Source organism: Chlorocebus sabaeus, chromosome 10 (assembly GCF_047675955.1).
Source record: "Chlorocebus sabaeus isolate Y175 chromosome 10, mChlSab1.0.hap1, whole genome shotgun sequence".
NCBI lineage: Eukaryota > Metazoa > Chordata > Mammalia > Primates > Cercopithecidae > Chlorocebus > Chlorocebus sabaeus.
In genome coordinates, this window is record NC_132913.1 from 64,939,594 (window position 1) to 64,966,761 (window position 27,168).

The 27,168-nt window shown below is 39.4% G+C and overlaps 1 protein-coding gene across 1 annotated transcript in view; it reads right to left on the minus strand.

Annotated features, from left to right (window-relative positions):
- Positions 1 to 27,168, minus strand: part of PDE11A (phosphodiesterase 11A) — a 455,494-nt gene that overhangs the window by 33,624 nt on the left and 394,702 nt on the right. Inside the window, exons 16-19 of the mRNA XM_073019839.1 lie at positions 19,690 to 19,767; positions 14,342 to 14,405; positions 8,354 to 8,428; positions 2,869 to 2,952 (exon numbers count right to left, since the gene is read on the minus strand). Coding sequence (XP_072875940.1) covers positions 2,869 to 2,952; positions 8,354 to 8,428; positions 14,342 to 14,405; positions 19,690 to 19,767 — 301 coding nt within the window. The remainder of the gene's footprint in view (positions 1 to 2,868; positions 2,953 to 8,353; positions 8,429 to 14,341; positions 14,406 to 19,689; positions 19,768 to 27,168) is intronic.

Sequence of the window (27,168 nt, forward strand, 5' to 3'; positions counted from 1 at the left end):
CTCCCACCCTCTGTAGACTCCAACTCTCCAAACTTCTCCACCAGCAGGAAGATCCCAGCTCTCTCTATGAGAGTGCTTGCCTTGGGCTCTACATGAAGGTTCTTGCCATCCAACCTTGCCCTACCTTGGGGTCAGGCCTTGGCTGTCAGAGGGGACATGCTTTGTCTCATGTGTACTCCTTGGTATCCTTTTGCAGTATGCCTAGACCAACATGGTAAAGCGAAGCTGAATTCTTATGATGCTGTATGTCAGACCAATCGCATCAGGGATTCCTGCCACCTACACACTTCCCACTTGTCTTTGATCCTCTCAGACTCCTTATTATTGCATTTTTATGTTCAAAACCCCAAACTTGACTTTCACTGAGTTATCTCAGTGAATGGTGTCACATCAGTGACCTTCTTGGCTTGTCACTTCCTCAAGATGTTGTGTCTTCCCACTAATGGTGATTCCTGCCCACTGACTAATTTGATTTCAGTTCAGAAGCACCAACAGTTAATGTGAGATTATCCAGTTAAATAGTGGATGGAAGGGAGAACACTGCCTAAGATGAAATAAAACAGGACCCTCAGAGAGGATACTTAAACTTACCCTACAAAGTTTCAGTTTGACGGCTCTTAAAATGATTGGTTTCAAAGCCTTGTATTTAAAACTTACAAATGAAATAATGAGATTTTTTTTTACTTAGTGATAATAAGGAATTAAAAAGAGCAAGATTTTCATCCCCTGTTAAATGAAAAGATACAGCAGCAAGTATGAATATGAGCTTCTGTAAACAGCTCCTTCCATATTCCCTTTCAGCATGACACATCTCTCCCCAGTTAGTTAAATAATAAAAAATGGGGCAAGAAATTTCCATCAGAGGTGAAGAACGGCAGTAGAAAGGTCACTACACCAAAACAAAGGTCAGGGGTGAGCAGGACACAACTCTCATTTGGTGGGACCATCACTTAATCTTTCTGTATGTTAATTTCCTGCAGCTGAAAATAACAGAGGTATCTAACCCACAGATAAGCAGTAAAGTAAAACAGATGTGAAAAATCAGGATGATATATAATGTGAAGGGATAATATTACTCCCTAAATTCTAGAAATTGCTATTTCCACTTAAATTCAAATAACTTCCTTCGTAACCTAAAGATTTCAAAGCATTTAATAGGAAGCATAAGATAAGCCCTAAAGGATTGTGAATTAGTAATAAAGCAAATTAACATGGAAAACCATATGAGGATCCTTTACAGCCTTTCCTATAACCAATCACATAGGAAGAGTGTGTAGACTTTGAGTTCACTCCAAAATAGCTTTGCAAACTAGTACCAAAACTTAATCAGCTTCCCACCCCAATACATGTCTTCATCCTCCTAAGCTTTACCCAAAGTAAAAGGAATGTAGTAATTGCACGAATAATTTCTTCATCCCATTTATTGCCTAAGTGTGCACACAAAACTGAATAACATTAAAAAGTAATTCAACATGTATAGTCCAGGTCAGTTTCACAAAGCAAGATATAAGTGACCCAAAAGTTGTTGGGCTTTGCATATGGGGGCCTGCTTATTCAGAGACACTGAGGATGGGAGGAGCCAACAGGAAGAAAAGAGAGTTGAGGATCCCCTTAAAATAAAGTATACATCATTTTCTATTTTGTTTGCCCAATCTTTCATTATTAAATAAAAGAACATTATGTTCCTTTTTTAACTAAAATAAGCGATTGTAGATTATTTTAAAACTTTACCTGACTTTATGGTATCATGTATTTAATGACTAATATAAAACAAAAATGAATTTTTGTTTGTTATAGTTATTAAAAATTACATATCCATCTTCAAGACAGTATTCTAAGTTTGTCTGTTTGTTTTCAGGGTTCTGTGATAGGGCTCAGCAGTTCCTAAAAGTGCTGAAAACGAAGTGGTAGATGATCTTGAACTTGATGGTTGTGAGGTCCTTAAAAAACAATACTGTGTTTTTAATAGGGTTACATAGGGTGAGGAACTAAAGAGCTTTTGCTTTCCCTGCATGTTTCTCACTTTGAAGTTAGAAAAGCAGCTCGGTCTGATTGAGCTAGGTTGGGGGTAAAGAACTTGCCAGGTTTTTACAAATGAAAGCAAATGCTTAGAAGTAGAATTAAAAGCCAATGTACACTAAACTGTTAGTGTTAACTGACGCCAGCCCTGATCCGTACTCAAAACATGGAGTGTGAACCATTCAAAGCGACACTTTTCTCCTTTCAGAAGGAGAGGCCTACACACCAAGTAGCAAAGCTGGAGTCATTAGTGCATCTCGCTCAAAATTCACTGGTTAGGATTTGCCGCATGCATCTCAGAGACAGGTGGATTTTGAAGCTGGAAGGTGTGTCACAAAACCCCCCCGCTCAGACCGTGGGGTCAGAGCAGAACACTAAGTTTCCTGGAATCCTTATTCTCACATGATATTAATAAAGAAAATTTGTTAAAAAAAATTCCATGGTCAAATATGTTTGAGAAATTGAGTTGATCAAGTTCAAATATGTTTCTTGGCCCTGTGAGCTTTTGTTGAACAGATAGTTATTAGATGATGGCTGGATGTTCATGTTCTATGGGACACAGTTTGAGAGACAGTAAATAAAATCTTATTATCCCTGGTTTACAGATGAGGGAGTGGAGGCTCATGGAGATTATGTCCTAGAAGGTAGAGAATGCAGGTCTGCAGCCTCTTAGAACCAACTCTTCCCAGACAGGGGACAGTCAGAAGTTCAAAAAAGACAAACTGCAGCCAGAGCTCTCAGCAATGTACATACCCTGGAAATGTCTCCTAAAATGAGTGCTTTTGAGAAGCACACACTTTTCCTTTTCTGATTCACTCAGAACATGTAGGCCCTCCCAAATCAAAGTACCTGATACAAAGGCATGCAGATGCTATCAATCCACTCCAGTTGCAACCGAGGCAGTTCATCTTTCCGGTTCCGATCAAAAATTGCCTAGAATCAGGAGGGCGGGGGAAGAACCTTGCTTTACTACAACAAAGTATTTTACAGGGTGCTTTGTCAAACACTTTGCTACAGTGATCCATTTTTTACAAACTGAACCCTTCACAAATCACAATCAATCTTTACACATACTTTCTTTTCCTTTATCATGATGAGAAATGAAATGTTTTTACCTCTTTTTATGAGATTTGTAAGCAAATTTACTTGAACTTTCTAGCGTGCAACTTCTTGGGGCAAAAACCCATCTTCAAATATAAGCAACTGCTACTAAATCAAGTCATCAGGTCACTGCGAATTGGGTACAGGTCAAGGGGAAAGGAATATGTTTTACTGCCACAAAAATAATGCAGGTTTTTATTTCTATAGTGAGAGGTTGGGATAGAATGGGACAGATTGGAAAATATCCTTAAAAGCAATTTTATTGTAAATAGAAACCATTTATACTACTTTTTCAGGGTGAGGGGTTGATTTGGCAATTACATATGTTTTTCAATAAGGTTCTGTCATTAATAAATTTTTAAATATTTATCTATCATTGTGTGGATGATGATGGATGGTACGCATTATCTCTTCATTTCCAGCCCTTAAGCTTTATGATGTTATAATGTTTGAGATAATTTAGGTATATTTTTGAGAGAAATAAATGACATTTTTCTGTTGGGCAGACTTAAGGGAAACAATCAATTGGAATTTTAGTGTTAAAATTAATTCACTGAACAAACACTGCCAATTCTGTGCCAGTGAGACTGTCTCTCCCTTTGTTCTTAAGGAGTCAGGCCCAGGCCTGAGAAGCTCCCCTGTGCCCTTACTTACCTAGAAGACTGGGCTATCTAGTTATAACTTGCCCTCCCTTAATGTTATACAGTAAGTTTTATCTTTCCTCTACATAAAACATGGCATTCACATCATTTTGGTGTCCTTATAGGCCATGAGGGCAGAGCCAAGCAATCCCCTTGGTCCAGAGGTGTTGGAAAAGTCCTGCATCCTTCAGATGTATGAACAAGAGTGGGAGTGGGTGGGGCAGAAATCACTAGCTGCCAAATCTGAGGAAAATATCTCCAAATTGGGGAGAAGGTCACTGATAACCACAGGCTCTTCTCATCCTTGTCTTGCAATGGGAGATGGGAAATAGCAGGAAAGAAGTCTGGAATTTAGAGAAAATTGTGAAAATGTGCTGGAGAGAGGGATAGCTCTTGTGAATAATATGAGTCTTGGTCCAAAATGTCTCTTTAGAGCTGGGTGCGGTGGCTCATGCATGTAATCCTAGCACTTTGAGAGGTTGAGGTGGGAGGATCACTTGAGCCCAAGCATTCAAGACCAGCCTGGACAACAGAGTGAGGCCCCTGTCCCTACCAAAAAAAAAAAAGTTAGCCAACTGTGGTGGCACACACTTGTAGTCTCAGTGACTCAGGAGGCTGAGGTGAAAGGATTGCTTAAGCCCAAGAGGTTGAGGCTGTATTGAGCTATGATTGTGTCGCTGCATTTCAGCCTGGGTGACAGAGTGAGACTCTGTCTCAAATAAAATAAAATAAAATAAAAATAAATAAATAAATAAATAAATAAATATACAAAATATTTCTTTAAAAAATATTATTCTGGGCTAAGTGTGGTGGTTCATGCCTGTAATTCCAGCACTTTTTCAAGCCAAGGCAGGAGGATCACTTGAGATCAGGAGTTTGAGACCAACCTAGCCAACATGGCGAAACCTTGTTTCTACTAAAAATGCAAAAAATTAGCTGGGCGTGGTGATGGGCGCCTATGATCTCAGCTACCTGGAAGGCTAAGGCAGGAGAATAACTTGAACCCAGGAGGCAGAGGTTGCAGTGAGCCGAAATTGTGCCACTGCACACCAGCCTGAGCAACAGAGCAAGACTCCATCTCAAAAAAAAAAAAAAAAAAAAAAAAAAATTAGGTTTTATTTTCTCTATAGTTCTCTTTGCTATAAAAAATGTTCATATTTATTTAATTATTCAATTTCTAGTGGATATTATAAAGTTACTTTTTAAAAAAAATGCAGTGGTTTTTAGTATATTTACAAAGTTAAGCAACTATCACTACAATTATAGAACATTATTAATCATCCTCAAAGAAACCCCATACCATTAGCAGTCACTCTCGTTTCTTCCCAAACTCCCAGCCTTAGGCAACCACTAATCTATTTTCTCTATTGATGGATTTGCTTATCCTGCACATTTCATATGAATGGAATCTTATGATATGTGGTCTTTTGTGACTTGGCCTCTTTGCACTATTTTCAAGGTTTACCCATGTAGCATGCATCAGCATTTCGTTCATTTTTATTGCCGAATAATATTTCATTGTATAGATGTTTTATTTATTTGTTCATTAGTCGATTGACATTTGAGTTGCTTCCAGGATATTATGAATAATACCTGTGAACATTCACATACAACTTTTTATGTGGATGTATGTTTTCATTTCTCTTGGGGATATACCTAGAGGTAGAATTTCTAAGGCATATGGTAACTCTGTTTAACTTTTTGAGGAATTGACAAACTGTTTTTCAAAGCAGCTGCATCATTTCGCATTCCTGCTAACAATGTATGGGGTTCCAATTTTTCCATGGCCTCACCCAACGCTTGTTATTGTCTGTCTTATTTGCTATAGCCATTTACATATTTTCTTTGGAGCTATGTCTGTTCAGATCCTTTGCCTATCTTTAAATTGAGTTGTCTTTGTATGATTTGCAAATATTTTCCCATAATATGGGAAAATTTACTTTCTTGATAGTGTCCTTTCATCCATGAAAGTTTTTAATTTTGATAAAGTTCAATTTGATTTTTTTTTTTTTTTTTTTTTTGAGACAGAGTCTCACTCTGTCACCCAGGCTGGAGTGCAGTGGTGCAATCTGGGCTCACTGCAACCTCTGCCTCCTAGGTTCAAATGGTTCTCCTGCCTCAGCTTCCTGAGTAGCTGGGATTACAGGTGCTCGCCACCACACCTGGCTAATTTTTGTATTTTTAGTAGAGTCGAAGTTTCACCATGTTGGCCAGGCTGGTCTCGAACTCCTGACCCCAAGTGATCAGCCCACCTCAGCATCCCAAAGCGCTGGCATTAAAGGCGTGAGCCCACTGTGCCTGGCTGTTCAATTTAATTTTAATGAAGTTCAAATCAACATCTCTGGACCAACATCTCTGGGTCATTTTGTCTTTTGTCTCCTGTGCTTTTGGTTTCATATTTAAGACACCATGGTTAACCCCAATCTGGAAGATTTGTACCTATATTTTCTTCTAAGAGTTTTATAGTTTTAGCCCTTACATTTAGATGTATGATCCATTTTGAGTTTATTTCAGGGTATGCTGAGAGGTAGGGAACCAACTTCATTCTTTTGCCTGTGGATATGCAGTTGTCCTTGAACCATTGTTGAAAAGACGTTATCTTGGCACCCATGTTCAAGATCAGTTGACTATAATTTTAAGGGGTTTATTTTTGTACTAGTCACTTCTTAATCAATGCTTGATGAGAAAAAAAACAAAAAACAAAAAAACCAAGTGTGAGGCCCCACACAGTCCTGTGCTTCACAGCATTTTGCATCTCATAAAATTAGTATTAGTAATTATTTCATGTCTATATTTCCCACCAGTTGACAAGATCCTTGAGGGCAGGGAAGATGGTGTCTTCCTCATTGCTGGATACACAGTGCCTTGCTTCATGCCCGACACCTGGAGGCACTCAGGCAGGCTTTCCTAACTGACTCACTGCTTCCAATCCTGACCCTCTGGCTGTGGGCCACATTAGCCTTTGTCTTCATGAAGTGACTCCCATGATGCCTGGGACCATGAAATCTGAGAGGGCTCCAGGACAGTTTTCTTCCTAAATATCAAGGGATAATGGGCACAGGTGTCAGCTCTGGGTGCATGCATTTACAGATATTTCTGGAAAAGAACTGAGGGCTAACCCTGCCACATCAGCCAGGCCTCCCCTGATGACACGGTCATCAGTGGTGCTCCATAGTCTTTGTGAGAAGACAGAAGCATTTAGAGCTATGTTTCTACCACAAAATTAATTTCATTTATGTCTGCACTAAATGCCTTACCTGAGCCTACAGATAAAGGCTCCTTAGTGCTGCACTACTGCACCCGCCAGCTCACCAGTCCTGGCAATTTACTCATATTTTTTCATTTAATTAAAAGACCTGTGGTATTGCTGCATTGTAAACTCTTCAGAGTATGCCTCTAAAACAGTTTTTAAAGGGGGAAAAGCTTTTATTTGAAAGTAGAGATGAGAGAATTTGGGTCATAGTAGGTTTTATACATTAACTGTATGTATCCCAAGCTAATATTTTTATTTTTATAACCAAATTTGGTGACACCACCAAAAAAGGGATGTTTTGACAAACTAAGTCAATGTTGCTTTGAAAACCAAAATAATTGGTGTGTGTTTCAACTTATGTAGCTCCTGACCTTTTGTACATAAGCAACTGATTAAGAATAGTCAAAATTAGCAAGACTGCGTTCTTACTTCAAGCAGGTGAAACTGTTCAAACTAGGAGCTAGTTCTCTTGCTTTTCCTTGTTTTAAATGTCAGCAAAGAAGGATGTCTTAAAACTTGAAGACCTTATAAATACCTCCAAATGTTCAAGTTCAGTTAATTTGGGTTCTCATAAACAGACATTCTTGACAATTGATACATTCCTTGAGTATCATTGAATCTACTGTGCTATGCCAGGCTTTAAAATGCTTTGCACCACTCTCAGAGTCATTGGGTTTTATGTTTTTAGCTAATCATTGGGTAGTAATAAAGAGGCTGCCCCTCTTGAGGTGGTGACTGAGGCAGTTATGTCTTCTGTATCCTTATGTTAAAAACAGCATCACCTTGAGCCTACAGTAAACATTCTTAAGTAATAATTGAGCAGGTGAGTCCAATATAAATAGCGTTCCAATCACCAGAACCTAGTTCCACAGGTGAAACTTTTTCCTTTTGCAGACAAAGAAAAGAAACAGAGATTTGAAATGAGTTGTTTTTGGGATTTTGAAAGTTGGAAATTGGAAAATAAAATCTAGCTTCTGAAAGCTAGACAGCCTGCCTTTAATTTTTGCTGCACAGTGTTTCTATTCTAAAGTAGGCATACATGAAATGCCAGCACTGGGCTTTGAATTATTCAAATTCCACTTTGCTCATCCTCCCTCGTGCCTACTTGTCCCACTGTGGGTGCGCAGGAAATGCTTGTTAAGTAAGTAGCTCACCACTCTTAATCAGAGACTTGGGAATAAGAGTGTTTAGCATTTAAGTTTAATTAATGTTTTAAACTTTCAGGAGTGCTTCCTTAAACCCATTTTCAGTCTTTCCCATTTCCAACTTGTAATTTGGAGTTGTTTTTGAAAATGTCATTCAAAAGGGTAAATATGTGATAATTAAAGGATGAACTCACCGAAGGAGTGAGTTTGAGCTCTAATCTCTCCCGATCTCCTTGTTCAAAGAACTCACTGGTTACAAGTTCTGCCACCTGAAACATATAAATATTTCAATTCATGGTTATGTGTAGTTTATCACAAGACTCGGAAGTTCTTTCTTGCTTATGTATTTGGTGATCCTCATTAACACAGACAATCATTTAAAAAGCTTATGAGGAAATAAGTATATTAACCTTTCATGTTGGAAATCAGTTTCATTCATTTAATCAGGAGAACTTGTGCAATGTAATTTTAGATGCATGCCAACAGGCAATCTCCCACTATACAGCTTCCATATTTGGGTTGAGGCAACAGGTTGCCAGCTTCAAAGCAGGAAAAGTTCTTATACAAAAAAGTGAAGCAAATATTCATTTAATAATAATGTGTAATTATTATTATATTATGTAATGATAGTTTAGCCAACTTTTGATTGTTTCTATGTAGAATCTTTATTTTGTTGCATACTGTTATATTAGCCCAGCTTCATCTTGCCACACGAAAACTCCTCAACTCCCTCCCTACCAATATCTGTATGCACTCTGGGAGGGATAACCCCAGGGCACATCCTCTGCTTCCCACTGTTGCAATCAATCAAGAAGCAGGACTAATGCTAGATTCACTGTTAATAGCAGACTTTTACAGTAGGTCACGGTATAGTTTGAAGAGCGTGACTTGGTCTTCAGGCTGTCTGGATCTACGCACTAAAAGTGTGAATTTATGGTAGGCGCTAGTTGGTACAAGGACAATGGGACGTTTGTTCTACCTTAAACCTTAAACAGAGACTTATATTTTTCTGCTTTTAATCCATTAGCTTGGATGGTCAGCAGCTACTGATTATTGCCAAGCCAAACAGATTTCTTTTTTTTTTTTTTTCTTTTCCACACCTTCACTTCTCAGGATAACTTGTGAGAAGCAAATTGATATAACAGATTAAATGTTGAATGGCTATTTTCAACGCTACTATGGTGTGCATCTAGGAAATTTCTGAGATGAACTAGCTGGATTTAAAAAATATTGGAAGAGTAGAATAAATCCCAGACAACTTCATGGCAAGAGGACATGGATACCAAACAAATTTTTCTCTATTCCAGGTTCTTATGAAGATAAGGTTCTTAAATCTGGCAAAGATGAGACAGTTTAATTTTGGTGAAGTGCATAGTAACAAGATAACTCCGTTGATCTCTCAAAAGATTTGGTCAGTCACAGATTATGGATAAAACTGAAACACAACACTAAACCCACACACACACACACACACACACACACGCACACACATATCTGAGAGTAGCATGTGTGCCGTCACATATAAAGAAATCAAATATCCAGTAACTTCAGATTTCTAATATTTCTATTAAGAAACATGGGCCCTTTTCAAGAATTTAACCACAAAAAAACTAGTTGGAACTGACTGAAAAATCCCCTTCACCCCAATCTCTTGTATATGTGCCTGTTTTCTAGGACTCAATTCACTTGTCTCCTCTCCAGTCTCTCCTGCTACCCTGCATTTCAGCACACCAGGCTTCTCTCTTCTTTCTCTGGCCTTCCTTTGAAGAGGAAATGGTCCCCTAAGGGTATGACCTCATTTATTCAGTTCCCAGAACTCTCCCTCAGATTGCTCTAAGCTAGGTCTTTTGCATTAAAGAATGTAAATGTGCACATCAGGCACCTCAAGGGGGGAGTCCTGCATAGGTCTGTAGCCCCTGAAAAGAAATTAAAACAAAATTCTGTCCTTGCTCTTTCTCAAGTAGTTGTTGGTATCTCCCCTATGCTCCTTTCACAGCTTAACTTGCACAACTGCTTTGTTTGTACTTAAAAACCCAATCAGGAACATTAAGTGGTTCCTGATTGAATTTTTTATTAAAGAAGGAAATTGAGATGCTAATCAGGCCTTGGGGGAATCACTGGGGAAACCCACATGCTTAGTCTTGTTTGCAGGAAGGGAAAGTAGAATAGACCCCAGCAGAAAACATTTTGAAAGGGAATTTTAAAAAATCAACATCCAGGAAGTTAGAGAAATATTTTTTAAAGAAAGGCCTATTGTTTTCTCCAAATGTTTCCTAAAATTTTGAAGTGAGCATTAAAAAAAAAAATTAACCCATCAATTTGGAGACAAACAAGAATGAGATTGCTAGCTTAGAACTGCGACAAGCTTTCTGATAGAAACATTAGGAAATACATGGTTTTGTGTTTTATTTCCCTGAACTCTTACGTTTCTGCACTTTTCAACAGAAGCTCACATCCAGAAAATAAAATAATATTTACACTAGTGACTGAGAAGACCACCTACAAGCAGCTATTGGGCCTCCCAAGTTGGCCTAAAATATCAAGGCAGAAATTTTTTTCCTTGCAAGTACTTTGCCCTGTCACTTTCCTGTCCCCTGGGGCTACTGCTCCTTGAGTTCTTGACATGCTTTTTACTGGGGTTTCTGAAGGTGCTGGCACATCATACCTCACCCCATTCCCTTTCTGGTCTTCTCTAGTTTTCTCTCAGTCCTCCTAACTTCCTCACACTCTCCGCCTCCTTCCATCCCTATTACAGGAGCCTCCCCTAGTACTACACTTTTCCCCAATACCTGGAAGAGCCTCCTACCTCTTCCCTGCAGTCTACTCACCAACTCTCCCAGAAGGGAGACCTTCCCGTATGGGAAAGGGGAGGGGGTAAGATGAACAGTGGGCAGAGATGCGGAAAGAAGCTAGTCAACCACACAAATTCTTCACAATTATCCTGCTTTCTGTGACTTTTTGTAACTTCAAATATGTCACACTGAAATTTAAACCAAAGCACAATTGGTGGAATACTCTATAGGAATACTGCCTGATTTACATTGGACAGTGTGAGCAAGAAATAAGCCTTTATTTGTGTTGAACGACTGAAATTTCAGAATGTATTTGTTACTGAACCAAGGCCTAGCCTATCCTTGACTAATACAAAAATTGGTACGGAAGTGAGGTGTTGCTATTAAAAGAGAAAAGAAGAGAAAGAGAGAAAATGACCCTAAAACATGTGTCATCAGCTTGGGGGCCAGGTATCAAGATAACGAGGAGGCTATAAGGATGAGAATCCATGGCAAAATAATTTGTACAATTATAACTAAAAGCTAACAATGTTCTAAATAAACTTACAGTCTTGGGAGATGAGATTAGAAAACAAAATGTTGGTAAAATGTGATGGTTGCCATTGACTGTTTTGCTAGGAATTACAGGAAGTGAGTTTAGAAAAGGAGGAACAGGCTTATAACCAGGAATGAAAGGGAATAGAAACAGTCACAAATTCAGGGACTTGTAGGGATGGAAGACAAAATTACTTCTCAATTCCAAACTGTGAAAATGAAAATTGTGATACACTTTGACGAAGTTTGATTAAGACTCAGCTTTGTAACAAGAATCAAATCAAAGGTACTGCCAACACACCTAGGGTTAGATTCTGAAGGAATTTATAGTTTGCAGCATATCCTTTTAACTGGACAAAAATGGCACAACGAAATGATTTACCTATACGGTTCTCTCACTGAAGGCTGTTAGGCCCAAGGCACTAGGAATTAAGTCATAAATAAATAAATATATTTGCCATATTTCTTTATTCCTAAATGTAAAGAAGCAAATAAATACAGAAAATCTGGGATATTTGTATGGAATGTGGATGTGGTTATGGGCAAATGGAAAGGACTAGAATCAAAGACATAAAAAGCTGACTAAATGTACAAGAGAGTTTTAGTGCTAAAGAAACGCTAAGCCCATGATTACACAAAACAGGTGTTGGAACTTCAACCTTCTTTAGGTGAGACGAAGGCAGTTTGACCTCCAGATAAAGCTAAGAAGGGTGATGAGAAAGGAATAATTTCCCAGGGAGGATTGAAAGGTCGAGGGAAAAAGGAACTGGAGAGCATCTCCCAGAGGATCAGGGTCCCCTGCATGGTAGGGCACCCTCACAGTGAGTACCCAGCGGAATTCTAGAGTTGCCATGGACCACTCACCACTCCACATTGCTATGAATATCACTCATCTCTTCCCTTTCTGAATGGGAGTGTTATAATGGATATTTTGTCTTTTGTGTATGTTGGATGCTGTATTTTGGGTGTGTGTAGGTCTTTAACCTGCATCCAGATCTGTTGTAGAGACTAGCATGTATCGCCCAGAGATCCTGGACTTAAGAGTTTGATGCCATGACTGATGGGACATTTGGGTTATCTTTCTTGGAGGAAGGAATGGGTATATTTTGTCTGCTGGAGGGAGAATGAATCACATTTTTGGTGATGAGAAGGGCAAACTCTGGTAGTCACACGCTCACTATTTCTGGCTTTCTCCTTTCTGAGCAAATAGAAGGATGGTACTTCCTGGTTGGGTGGGGTCATGTGACAAGTTCTGGCTGATGAATTGTTGCGGGGAGAATTTAATTGCCAGTGCAAGACCTTCCAGGGCCTCTGTCAGAGTGATCTAGGTAGTGGCTGTTCCTTCAGCCCCAGTACAGAATAAGGACAAAGTGGCACCTGCCAACCTTAGGTGCCCATGTTCGTGAGCAATTTGTTGTTTAAAGCCACTGAGATTTTGGGTAAAATGGTAACATAGCCTATTCTGTGGATACACTTGCATCATTTAAAAATGCTGACTGATGCATATGTGAAGGAAACCATAAAACACTGCTAAGAATGAAAGCTTTGGAGCCTAACCTGCTAGAATCTATACCTAGCTCCACCACCTACAAGCTGTATAAACTCAGGCTGCTTATCCTTTCTAAGTCTCATTTTTCCCATTTGTGAAATGGGGATAATAACTATATTAGTTTCCTAAGGCTGCTGTAAATTACCACAAAGTTAGTGGCCAAAACGACAGGAGTGTATTCACTCATAGTTCTGGAGGCCGGGAGTTCTACATCAGTTCACCGGGCAGAAATTGAGGTGTCAGCAGGGATGTGCTCCCTCTGGAGGCTCTTGGAGAGAATCCGTTCCTTGCCTCTTCCAGTTTTCCTTTGCTCATGGCTGCATCACTGCAATCTCTGCCTTGTTTTCACATTGCCTTCTCTTCTGAATGTGTAATTTTCCCCTGCTCCCTCTTATAAGGACACTTGTTATTGGATTTAGGGCACACCTGGATAATCCAAGATCAGTCTGCAGTTGAGATTCTTAATCATATTTGCAAGGATACTCTTTCTTTTGAAGGTAATGTTTACAGGTTCCAGGGATTAGGACCTGATACCTTTGGGTGGCCATTATTCAGCTGAGTACAATTTTAAGGATTAAATGAGATAATATACATAAAACAATCAATAAATATTAGTTATTTATTGATATGGAAATGTATCTTATTTTCCCTAAAATTTCAAGTCTTTAGATGCCAAGTTACTGTTTTCGACCCCACACAGTAAGTGCATAATAAAACGTACATAATGATTAACCTCTAAATACTATCAGCAATCCACGATCTTAAGTTGGGTAGTTACTTAAATTGAAAACTGTTCTCATAGAACTAATGCTTTGTGGCAGATAAATCAGATAGGTGGTAAAAGCATGGTTTGTTTTTTGAAAATTAAATTGGATACTGCATATTTTGACCACAGAGCTTTCTGATATCTAAATAATATTTAAAAAGAAAAACATCATTTCCTTTTTGCCTCCTTTTATTTTCAGTTATAAAAAAACAAGACCTTGTGCTAAGACATGATTATCTTGCCAAAAATCCTGTCTTTGAAACTCTTGCCTTAATGGTCAATGTATTATTCAGATTTAGCACATTAAAAATATCTTAGAGAGTCGGAAATATTATTGCTTAGTGAAAGCACGATTAAAAAAAAAAGGCTGTGCAGTAAACTATGTCGTGCCTAAGCCTCCTGCTATTTTTTACACCATGTTAATACTGATGCAAATTGACTAGGGTTTCAGTGCCTGGTAGTCTGGGCTCTGGGAATATTGTGTCCCCCTTACCCCCCCCAGTCCCTCCTCTGCTGAGCCCTGCCATTAATCACCACTTGCCTGTCTCGAGATCTCCCACGGTTTGGTCACGGCTCCAAGGTCACAGGCTGTCATTAACATTGATCTGAAAAACAGAACCAAACAAAACAGCCTGAATAATCTTTTGTTGCATTCCTAAACAAACCCGTCCTAGATACATAAATAAATAAAATAAAATGGAAACGAGGCCAGCTCACATCTTCCTTTCTTCAACAAGAGGCAGCACTGTTTATAGTCCCTGTGTTCAGCATCTCCATCATGTGGCCACGCTGCTTAGGAAGACAAAGCTCTCACACATCCTCCGGTGGCCCTTTTGTTTTGTCTGCAGCAAATCAAGGAAAGCAAAGCACTACTTTCTCTACACCTGAGCTAAGCAAGCTCTGCTTAAAATAATTTATAATGGACAATGTTGTTCTTTTTTTTAAACTATAAGCAAGAGAATCAGTATATAACACTATATACATGGCTGATGAAACTACTTACCAACTTATCATTGATTGATGGGAACGAAAGAAAACCCACACCAAAGAGGCAAGGCACATGCCACATAAGGGGCTCCTTCATTTTCATCTGCTCTATAGAGCTAAGATTTATGGGCAAGAGCCATATCGTTTCACTCCAGTTTACTACCTGGCTCCAACCATGGTTTACAAGCATTATGAAGAAGAAACATACTCAGCTCCAGCTTTCATTAATTTGGGCACATAAGAAAGCACAGGAATGGTCTGAATCAAAGTTCTGAGGGGCAGGGTTAACTATAATTCACACTGAACCATGGAAACATGGGGAACAATTCAAATTGTAGATAGCTCTGGTGCTTATATATAATTTAATGTGGTGGGAGGAGGAAAACTAAGGCACACTCTGTCCCAAATCTGCTTTCTTTGTGCTAAAAACCAGCAGAATGTGATGAAAAGTAACATAAGATTTGAGCTGGGGAACCACATCTTGGTTAACTGCTTTTGGAAGAAAGGGGTATGCAGCCAAAGGTCAGAGGGCTGTCCTGATGTCGGGTGTTAACATTTCATACCCTGCCAGATCTAATGCCTTGGAAACATGTCTGCTGCCCAGATGGCAGAGCATGCTTAGATGGCAGGGGGATCCCCCCACAGGAAACCCCTCCAGGGAACAAGGCAGGGTCACACATAACAATAGGTCATTCAAGTCACAACCAGGCAGCACCGGCATCAGCAGCCCTCTCGACCCAAGCAGCAATGATGAAACCTCTAATTCCAAACATCCCTGTGTTAAGCACTACGCAAAGGGAGACACATCAGCCTATTCATTTTTGACCTTCTGTATTGGGCATTTCTACACTGCTTACTGTGTGTCTGCCTCTGTACTAAGTGCTTTACTAACCAACTGCTAACTAAACTACTTGTCATCACCACCCCAGAGGTAGTTGCTATTATCCTTATTTTACAGATAAGTAACAGAAGCACGCAGAGATTAAGTCATTTTACCTTCCCAAGGTGAGTAAAGGATTCAGGATTCTGTGCCTATCACAAAGCTACCAGATGCCCTCTTGCTACACATGGATGCTGTCAGTACTGGAGGGGGACAAGACTGGCTAAAGCATTGGCTTTCTCAGCATCTCTCCTGCACAGCAAATAATCTCTGTGAGGTTGCCTATTTGTATCATAATGTGGATAATTACTTAGGTTCTGTCCAATTGATAATTTGAAACTTACTTCTCAAATGCATATCAGTTGATCAACAAGTTTATTGAATATCTGCTAGGTGCTCAGATGATAATTCTAATAACTACCACTTATTGGGAAGCCTCCACAGGGTGATTGACTCAGTCTCTATATGTGGTAGCAATACTATTATCTCTTATTTACAGATTAAAAAAAATAAGGCTCAGAAAGGTTAGGTAACTTGCCCAAAGATGTATAGTTAGGAAGTGTCAAAGCTGGGATTGGAATCCTTTGTCTGACAGAAGAATCTCTACTTCAATGAATACAGGGGAGCAGGTAGTCCACACAGAGAAGGGATACAGGAGAGGCTGAGAGGTAGGACGGGTGGAGTGGCTGTAACCTTTGTCCGTCTGGCACTGGAGAGTCAGCTAAGGCTGGGGACTCACAAGGGACCTGGACAGACCTTTAGGGAGGAAACTTTAGGTGGTGGATGTGAGGATGGTTTGAAGAAGGACAGGGTGGAAGGAGGGAGACTCATTGGAGACATAAATTGACAAAAGCCTAAAACAAGGAAGGGAGAGTGGGAAGGAAGATTGCAGGAGGTACAGGGATGGAAGATTGCAAAGGAAGAACTGAAGAGAACAAATGAGCAGTTCTATCTTATTTTTTAGATTAAGGCTCTTCAAGAAGTGAAGGATCTTTTTGAGAGTAAGAGACCAGGGAGAGAGTTTCTACCAACTGTTTTAGACTGAGGTCCCTATAATTCTAGTTCAATTTACAGTGAGTTAACGTACCTCTCCTCTATATGACAAAATTATTTCAATAATCATCTTGTGACAATCATTATCTTCTTGTTCTGTAGTTGTAAAACAATTTAAAATGAACAAATTTTAATGTTAAAGATGTATTCAAATTGAGTAAAAAGATTTTGTGTACAGACCGAAATTTATACTTGCCAAACAAAAATACGACATTTTGCAGTTTGCACTTTCTTTCACTGTTTTAAATTTTAAACATGAATAAAACCCATGAATGATCACATAAAATGACAGAATGAAAGTATCTCAAGTTATGTGTCTTCATATTTACCATCACTGTGCTATCATTGTTTATTCTGAATATAGTCTTTAAAAGCAGGAATATAGTTCTGCAAGGTTGGAAACACAAACGACAGCCAGAGAGTTTGAGAGGTTCTGAACAGTTAGGAACTTACTATTGAAAGTGTGTAGCTGCATCCACCTACATCAGGAGCCAGCTGTATGCCTGGGCATTCTTAGAATTAACTTATGTTACGTGTGCAAATAAGGGATAAATGATAAATGTACTGATTTGAAACTTTCACATCAATTATTTTTTATCTTAACAGTAACCTCAGCAATTGTTTCGAATTTAAACCAACAAAAGACATTTCTTAGGAGGTATATCTCACCATTGACTATTTAGAATTGCTGGCACATGGTGATAATAAAAAGCAGACTGACTTTTAGTTGGTTTTATTACCATTTTAAAATTCTCTACAGATGGTGCTCCCTTAGAGCACCACCCTTGGTGCAAGGTGGTCAGAGCGTAACCATGAAATGGGGGAGGAGGGCAGATGAGGGGAGAGGGGAGAACCCGGAGCACCTCCATTTTATGTACCGTGCTTCCAAATAAGATATTTCTTCCACATGGGGTTCCTTGTCAAAAAAGTTTGAAAATCTCTGTAGGAAAATATCTAAGTAGAGAAACTGAATGAGAATTGGCATTTCAGGAAAAGAGCTCAGAAGAGAGGCTAAGCCCAAGAAAAGGGCTGGCAGTCATTTGAGAAGAGATAGTAGTGACACTAGAAGGATGCTGAGGAAAAGAGAAGAGAATAAAAAATACATCCCTGGGGGACAGTTCTGTTTAGGGCTAGAAAAAGACTAAGAAGGAAAGAGTCAGAAAGAAAGAGAATCCAGAAGCATATATAGCTTTGCAGAATCCAAGACTGGAGAGGGTTTTAAGAAAAGAGAGACCAACTCAATTAGGGGCTATAAAGAGATCAGGAAGCTGAAGAGAACAAAGATTGCAGCATTTAATACTTGGAAGGTGACTGTGGTTCAACAGAAGCAGAAATCACATAGTACAGACTTAATTCCTCAGTAAGGAATGGGTAAATATTCTGTGTTATATCTGTATTTTGGAATACTGTGCAACGATAAAAGGCGATGAGGTAAAAACATGTAAAGAATTCCAAACCATGTAGTTGAGTGGAAAACCAGGTTCACATTGGTATATAAATATACAATTTATGTTAAAATAGACAATCAAAATACACACTAAACAGTATTTTTCCTAAGGGTACATATGTATGTAAGTGCTTTGGAAATGGCCTGGAAAAACACAATATACTAATGACAAAATACAGCTGTGCAACCAGTATGGGAACTGGGGGTTGAGCTCAAAGGAGATCTGGGGGCTTATTAGCAATATTTTGATTTGTTACAGAAAATATATATTCATATAATTACTCATGGAATTAAAAATTATACAAAAAGAAAGAAATTGCCTTGCAAGAAATTAGGAAGTGTGGAGTGAAGTGTGGGAGTGAAGGGAAGGAGAAAACTATGATGGGACCTGGAGAAAAGGCAGCCTGTAGGGATGACTTTTTGACTGGGGAGGCAGAAGTGTGATTTTAGATTTAGAAAGGTCATGATGAATAAAATAGATTTTGAAAATGGAAGCCAAAGGAGCATGATTGATAGAGCCAGGTTGCGGTGGGGGGTGGGGGATGGGGAGGTGGAGGGAATAGAATTAGGGCACCAGTGGAGGGGCTGGTCTTGAAGATGAAAAATGAAGAAAAAGGTCTGTAAAGATAATACAGAGGAATATTAAAGTATAGAGGAAAAAACTAGAGCCCTCTGGGGAGAGGGCTGCAGGAAGGTGATATGAGGACAGCTACAGAGGGTGGGGCAGGCAGTGGCCTGTGTTCAGAAGATGGTGCCAGAGATTTTATATAGCAGATATGGCAGGACTATGTCAAGGTTTTCGCTTGGGGTAATCCAGTAGTTGCCTGGTTGTGGAGCAGACCCAGTGAGCCCTAACCCTGGCCTCATGAGCTCTCTCAGCAAAACTTAGCAATGTTAGAACAGGAATAAGACAGCAGGAGGTCTGGGGTGGGTGAGGTGGAGACAGTGGAAGAATGGGGTATGAGAGAAAGAGGAATGGTGCCCAGTGTCTGGAGTGGCTGCAAGAGAGGTTAAAATCTGCCCCATACACACAGTGTGTTGCTACTGTCCTTTCTAAACAACTTGGAAGATGTCCCAGGCAAAGGCTAGAACAGACTTCTTATCTCCACCTCCAATATTGTTCTGATTGGTCTATTGTCTCTAAAGAAAAGCAAAAGTTACTCCCCACTTCCTTTGTGCTGTGTAACTCTGATTTCTAGGTTACAAAAATCCCTTCTCCACCCAACTTGCACCCCAGCTTCCCCAGAAAACAGAAGAAATCGTGGCTTGCCAAAACTGAACTAATTTGAACTTCATTTTCTAAATTTGATGGCAGAGTTTTTGGAGAAGAGACAAAAATATAATACATTATAAGATGAAAAGACATTCTCAATAATTTCTCTAGTTATCCAACTGATCTCTGAATGTTTTGAATGTAAGCTTTGTTACTTTAAAAATCACTTCTATGCTCTTAGCACTGTCAGAAAAACATGGCTAAATGTCCAAATAATGAAGAAACACATAAACAAGAGCTTTTTCTTACCGAAATACATCACGATGGTTTTTGATGTTCCAATCGTATTCTCCTTTACTGACAAGTTCAAAGAATTCAGTTCTCCTCCTACAGGAAAATCAAATGAAGAAAGAAAAAAAAAAACTGGAATGAGATTTCCCAGTCTGTGGGGTGACATAAATACATTTATGGGAAAAACATAAGACCACCTGAACCGAGTAACTTAATATTTGAAATCATGAGGCTAAAGCACTATCAAAATAAATCACTTTCTAAAAATGTTGAGGCTTCAAGGAAAAGCCACAATCATTTCTGAATGTATTTACAACAGAGGAGATTATAGAGCCATAAAACAGAAAACAATGTGGTGCGGCATTTAGGATTATGTGCTCTGAAGCCCTTGTGACACTTACTGAAAGTCAGAGAAGGGAAGCAAGGACAAATAAAAAGTGGGAACAACTCTAGAATGTTCTTTTATCATCCAACAAAGAATTGAGCTGTATGATGATCCAAGATAAGATAAACTCCCTGGTAGTAAATTCAAGATAAATATTTTTTTTTTCAGGTTAAAAAATAACTATTTCACCATTTCAGTGCTTAAACGCATAGACTATGAAGTCTGTAACCATGTTTAAACACTCGCTCAGCTCAGCAACTCACTTGCTGTACAACTTTGGAAAGTTAATTAAACCCTCTAACTCTCAATTAACTAATCTCTAACACGGGGATTTTAGTTGCTAACTCACGGAGTTACTGTGAGGATTAAATGAATGACATGTGGAAAGCATGTAGCATAGTGTCTGAACATTTTAAGTGCTTGACCCTGTAAACCGAAAATAAAATTCTAAGCCCCCAACCAAATAAATGGACTTCTCCTCTTTGGTCAAGGGCATTCCTAAATTAACCTGAAACTCTAGTTCAGGCCATGATGGGAAGTGGGAGTTGGACATGCCTCATTATTCCTTCCTCCCTTTTGCAATTCAGATACGGTTGACCAGCATTAACATTAAAACAGAGACCTTAAGACTGACAAAGCAGACTCTTCATAGCAATGAGATACCAACATGACAGATAACAGGCCCTAAAAGAAATCAAAGTATTTTATCCCAGAATAGATTTATTTGACATATTTTGAAATGGCCTTACAAAACTGTCTCTTGTGGAGAAAAATCTACGTTCTGTAGAGAATCCCCTTCCCTTTCCAGGTCTTTTTCCTAATCCAGAAGAGAATTAAGTAAGAGCACCTTTTAAAGTCTGATAAGAAACATTTACAATTTATTCTCTTTGAAGGCTGCTACCTGGAGGCTTCATCTGCATAACAGAAACATTTGTCTCCACAACCCCTTATCTTAACCCAGACACTCCCTTCTATTGATACCAGGTCTTTAGATAAACCCTTTCAACTAACTGCCCATCAGGAAATCTTTGAATCCACCTATGACCCAGAAGCCACTCCCTCCTTCAAGTTGTTCCACCTTTCCTGACTGAACCAACATACATCATACATGTACTGATTGATGTCTTATGTCTTCCTAAAACATATAAAACCAAGCTGTAGTCCAACCACCTTGGGCATATGTTCTCAGGACTTCCTGAGTCTATGTCACGGGCATGTCCTTAACCTTGGCCAAATAAACTTCTAAATTGATTGAGACCTGTCACAGACACTTTTTGGTTTACAACTCACATGTACAGCCATGGAAATTCATTTGGAGATGTATAGATGTGGAAAAGACAAGAAAAGAATATTTTAGTTAGATGATTTTCATATTTAGTGAGAAAAGGAAAAAAAGAGGACATCACCATTTTGATTTAAGAATCACTTCCCAGGTTTTCATCCTCTTGGCACTTGCTAATGAGAGAATATTTAAAAGATCCTAACACACCATTTCCCAAAGTGCATCTCTCAAAATGCTAGTCTTAAGAGGTGCTCCATGTGAAGACCTTCCTGGCCAAGTAGGTTTGAGAAATGCTGCCCTTAATATACCTCTCTTGGAGACCCCATCCATATTAACCTTTGAAGTCTCTGAGAAATATGGAGGTAGAAAAGCCTGTTTAACCTTATTTCACCACAAAATTCCACACAGTACTGATGTTTCAAAAACTACACTTTGGAAAATACCACCATGACATATAATTTATGGTAGAAATCAGACCAGGATCTCAGAAACTTAGTGCTGACCTGCTGTACTGGGGGACAAAGGACAAGAGGTTGAGAACAACTGGCTCCACTGTGTCTGGTCTGGGGTGCTCATCACCAACTGACCAACTGTGTGGATTTCTTGCCAATGGGTCAGACTAACTACTAAAATTACTTGAAAGGAGACAGGTCAGGAAGACAAATGTATAGCTCACTTCTGTATTAGAGACACAAAGACAGGTCCTGGATCTATCCTTTCGAGATGATGCAGGTCAAGGCCATACTAGGCCATACTACATACAGCATGGAAGAATCTCCAAGACAACCTTACAGGAGCTGGCGAGATAGCATAGCCCAATTACATAGAAGGGCTCAGGAACGCCTTCTGCTTTGGGTGGGCAAGTGTATACATTTCTTTTCTTCATATAACTTTCTTATCTTCTTCACTTGACCCCTTCCATTCTTCATGACCAATGGTCGTGCCTTTTTCATATTACTGACACAGCCAAGTAAAAAGGGCTCCCTGGATAATCTCCAACTGGCCTGTGCACTAGGAGGATGGGTGAGGCCTCGGGAAGTTTGTGCTGTTTGCAGTAGGGAGGAGCCTGGCCCCTTCTGTTCCCACGTGGGAACCTGGGATTCAATCTGTGAGATGGGGGCCTGTTAACAGGAACTTCTTTTGCTTTGCTGAGAGTCTTTTTCGTTTTTGCCCAATAAATTCCATAACCTCTCACTCTTCAAAGTGTCTGCTTGCCTAATCTTTCCTGGTCGTGTGACAAGAACCCAGTTTTTTCTACAACATTACCATCACTGACTGTGAAGTGAAATAGAAAGGGAAGTGGTGGAGTGGAAAGAGCCCAGGTTTGGACCTGCACTGACCTGGGCTTAATGCTGACTGTCACTTATTAGCTGTGTGATCTTGGGTGAGTGACTTCACATTGCTGAGCCTCAGTTTCCAGCTTTGTAGTGAGAAATTGAGATAAGGTGCACTAAACATTTGGCCCTGTTAGATACTCAATACCTGAAGCTATGGTTAATTTGTAAACAATATTAATACTATTACTGCCAACAATAATACACAGTGGACTAACTGGACTAATGGAGATCTAACAGTTTGCCCAGTTTTCTCCTCTCACTACATAGAAATTCATCTTTTTTTCAAATTATTATGAAGTCTAATAAGTATTTATTGAGCATCTACTCTGTACCAAGTCTTTATTAGGCTTTACGATCACAAGATAATTGGGGGTTACTTTCAAATGTCTCTGAGTTTAGCCAGGGCTACCAACAAATAAATAGATAATTCCCTCTTTAAATGTAATATTAATGAGAATAATAATACTGGGACTAGAGTGAGCTGAGAGAGGCACTCGCTTGGGGCACAAAATTGAAGTGGGTGCCAAAAAATTTACTTATCAAGATAAATATTTTAATGCGATATTTAACAAAATAAAAATAAATGCAAAAAATCCATAATGAACACAGCAACAAAATTCCAAATAAAGACAAGATCTGAACTTGTACTTGAACCACTCACCTCACTTGCTTCACCCTAGTTCCAGCCCTGATGAGGATGATATTCACTGGGTCTTTACGGTGTTCCTGGCAGACTTGCTGGGGTCTGGCACTCACTACTCACATGACTGATCTTGAGTAGGTTACTTAACCTTGCTGGGCTTCCATTTTCTTATTAGTAAAAGAGCTATAGTAATGGGATCTACATTGTAGGGTTGGTGGGAGGACCAAATGAAATGATTTATGTAAAACACTTTAGCAGATTGCCTGGCAAAATTAGGTTATCAGTAAGGACTCGTTAACTGTGATTAAGCTCAGAAGGGTGAGTACCTGGCTCAAGGTTTCACAGATGGTGAGTGGCAGAGCTGGGATACAAACACAATAGGTTAAAATAACAGCAAAGATACATTCAGGGTGTCCTTGGAGCACAGAGGAAGGCACTTCACTTGGCTGGGAGGATCCTGGAGGATTGTGAAAGACTTCCTGAAAGCTTGTCAGCCATCATCCTTGTCATCACATGCTCCTGGGTGGCCATTTCAATTCTATGAGTTATTCCAAGAAATTGCTAGAATGCAAGCTTCATGAGGACAAAGGCTTGGCCCACTTTTGTTCACTTCTGCCCCTCAATACCTACAACAATGCCTGACATGTAATAGAAGCTCAATAAATATTTGTTGAATTGATGAATGAATGAGAATGATTATCTCAGAAAGCTAATCATTGAACAAACAAACTCTTTAAACACTGGTTTCACCTAGATCCTAATTTTTCTAGGGGCTTCACAGTTGCCATTTGGAGAGATTTAAGTAAGTAAACAACACAAAATCTATTCAAGAAAAGCCCTGTCAGATTCTTGCAGAGTAGATTCTAACTTGAACCAAATGGGCAACATAACAAGTTGTAGGAAGTAGAACACCATTTCCATCCAATATCTGACTCCCTTCCACTAACTATTGTTATATCTGCCCATAGTATGTTCACTATAGGGAACATAACATCTTTGATGCAGAGTGAAAACATGTTCCCTGGGTGCCTAACTCATTGCAGAAAACAAATTCCTTTCTTCCTTTTTTTTTGAGATGGAGTTTCACTCTTGTTGCCCAGGCTGGAGTGCAGTGTCGCGATCTTGGCTCACTGGTTCTGAGGCGTGATCTGCCTCCCAGGTTCAAGCGATTCTCCTGCCTCAGCCTCCCGAGTAGCTGGGATTACAGGCATACACCACCAGGCCTGGCTAATTTTGTATTTTTAGTAGAGATGGGGTTTCTCCATGTTGGTCAGGCCGGTCTCGAACTTCCAACCTCAGGTCATCTGTCCGCCTCAGCTTCCCAAAGTGCTGGGATTCCAGGTGTGAGTCATCGTGCCCGGCCCAAATTCCTTTCTTTAAAAAATACAAATCTGTGATATGACAATCAAACAGCATCATAAGAATAAATTCCCCAATGATAGAAATTTTAACAGTTAGAGTTGCTGGTGTGAAAGTCTTAACAGAATCAAAATCAGTCATAGACTTCACATCACATTAGCAACGCTAGGACAAAAGGAAACATCCACTGTTCCTCGGGAACAGTGAGAGGAGCCTTTTTATCAGATATATCAAAACGTAGCATACCAATTTGATTCTTCCTTCACAGACAAAAGGATGGCTGATTCATGATAGGTTCTATTTACTCTGTCGTCCCAAGGTTCGATTATGTTCTTAGGAGATAATAGGAATCTTTCTGGATAATAGGAATCATGAGGAACTGATCAACTTGTATACTTTTGTCAAGAAAAACATGAGAGGCCAGGCATAGTGGCTCATGCCTGTAATCCCAGCACTTTGGAGGGCCAAGGTAGGAGGATTGCTTGATCCCAGTAGTTTGCTCTTTACTCTGTTCAATCTATATTCTCTGTTTAATAAGCCTTAGAAACAAGGTGGGATTCCATCTCTACAAAAAATATGAAAATTAGCCATGTTTGGTGGCATGCGCCTGTAGTCTCAGCTACTAGGGAGGCTGAGGTGGGAGGATGAATTGGGCCTGAGAAGTCAAGGCTGCAGTGAGCTGTGATCACGCCACTGTACTCCAGCCTGGGCAACAGAGTGAGACTCTGTTTCAAAAAAAAAAAAGAAAAGAAAAGTCTAGTCACTGGTGGAACCATGTATAACACATCTGGTAATGCATTTAGTCACATATTAAATAGCCAAAGAGATATTTTAAAGTTTAAATCAAAGTACATTTAATTTTTTTTTTTTTTTTTTTTTTTTTTTTTTTTTTTTTTTTTTTTGGAGATGGAGTTTTGCTCTTGTTGCCCAGGTTGGAATGTAATGGTGTGATCTTGGCTCACTGCAACCTCTGCCTCCTGGATTCAAGTGATTCCCCTGCCTCAGCCTCCCAAGTAGTTGGGATTACAGGTGGCCACCACCATACCCAGCTAATTTTTTTTTTTAATTTTTAGTAGAGATGGGGTTTTGCTATGTTGGCTAGGCTGGTCTCGAACTCCTGACCTCAGGCGATCCACCCACCTTGGCCTCCTAGAGTGCTGGGATTACAGGCATGAGCCATCACGCCTGGTCACATTTAAATTTTGTTAAAGTTCCTGAAAAAAATCCTTCTTGAAAGATCAGGAGATAGAGTTAGTCATTTTCACAAGGCTACAAAAAGGATTTTGAAGTGATGATATGGCAAGATCATGTAATAAATTTATTGTGCATATTTAATAAATTTAAAAGGTATAAAAACTACACAATGGACACACATAGAGTTTCCATCTACCTCCCTGCCTAGAAATAAAGCCCTGTCAGTCCTGTTGAGGCCCTGTGCACCTCCCAACTGTTGCTTCTGTCTTCTTCCCACCCACCATACAATGACCATTTTCTAAATTTTGTATAAAGCATCATCACATATATCCTTATAATTTTACTAGGCAAATTATATATAATATTGCTCTACATGTTTTAAAAGTTTATACAAATAATGTCATCATAGTGTATGCATTCTCTGGCAACTTGCTTTTTCCATTCAATGCTTGTAAGAGTCACCCATGTTGTTATATATAATTCTAGGCCATTCCTTCACACTGATGTATGCATTTCCATCTATTATTATACCACTGTTTATTTATGCATTTCCTGGATGATGAAAATTTATATTATTTCTAATATTTCTTGCTATTACATACAATGCAGCAATGAACCACCGTGTACATGTTTCCTTGTGAATTTGTGTGAGTTATCTCTCTCTCTATGTATATGAATATGTACACGTATATGTAAAAGTGCTGGGTCATAGAATGACTTATTTTCTATGTTTGAGTTTTCATTATAGTTTTAGACTGGTAGGGCTGTATGGAACTTTTGAGAAAAATCTCCTATTAATTCTCTCATTTTATAGGTGAGGAAACTCAAGGTGAAGGAAGGTGAAGTGACTTGTCCAGGGTTCCAGGGCAGTTACAGGAAGATCTAGGTAGATTACAAGTCTCCAGCCTCCCAGTTCTGCCCTCTGAGATAATCTTTGTAAACTATGTGTAGTATAAGCCTTTGGGCTAGATAGCTTTTCATGTTGTAAGTGTCTGGACAGTGGGGCCTGCAGCCCTCATGTGATGTAACGGCATCACAGGCTGCTGTACCAAGGCAATACCAAGTATCAAGGTAGACACAGACAGGGCTCTTTCCATCATCAATAAGGGAGTGCTCCAAAGAACAACTGCAGATGGCCTGGGCCAGGTTGGTGGTTCACAGCTCCAGGTGATGTATTTCTGACCTTCTCCCTAGTAATACTCATTGCAAAGTAACAATGTGAAATTCACTGTGCTTTTGGGAACAAGTTTGCCCATACAGCTGTTCTGTTAGCATCTAAGTGTATATGTGTATGTAG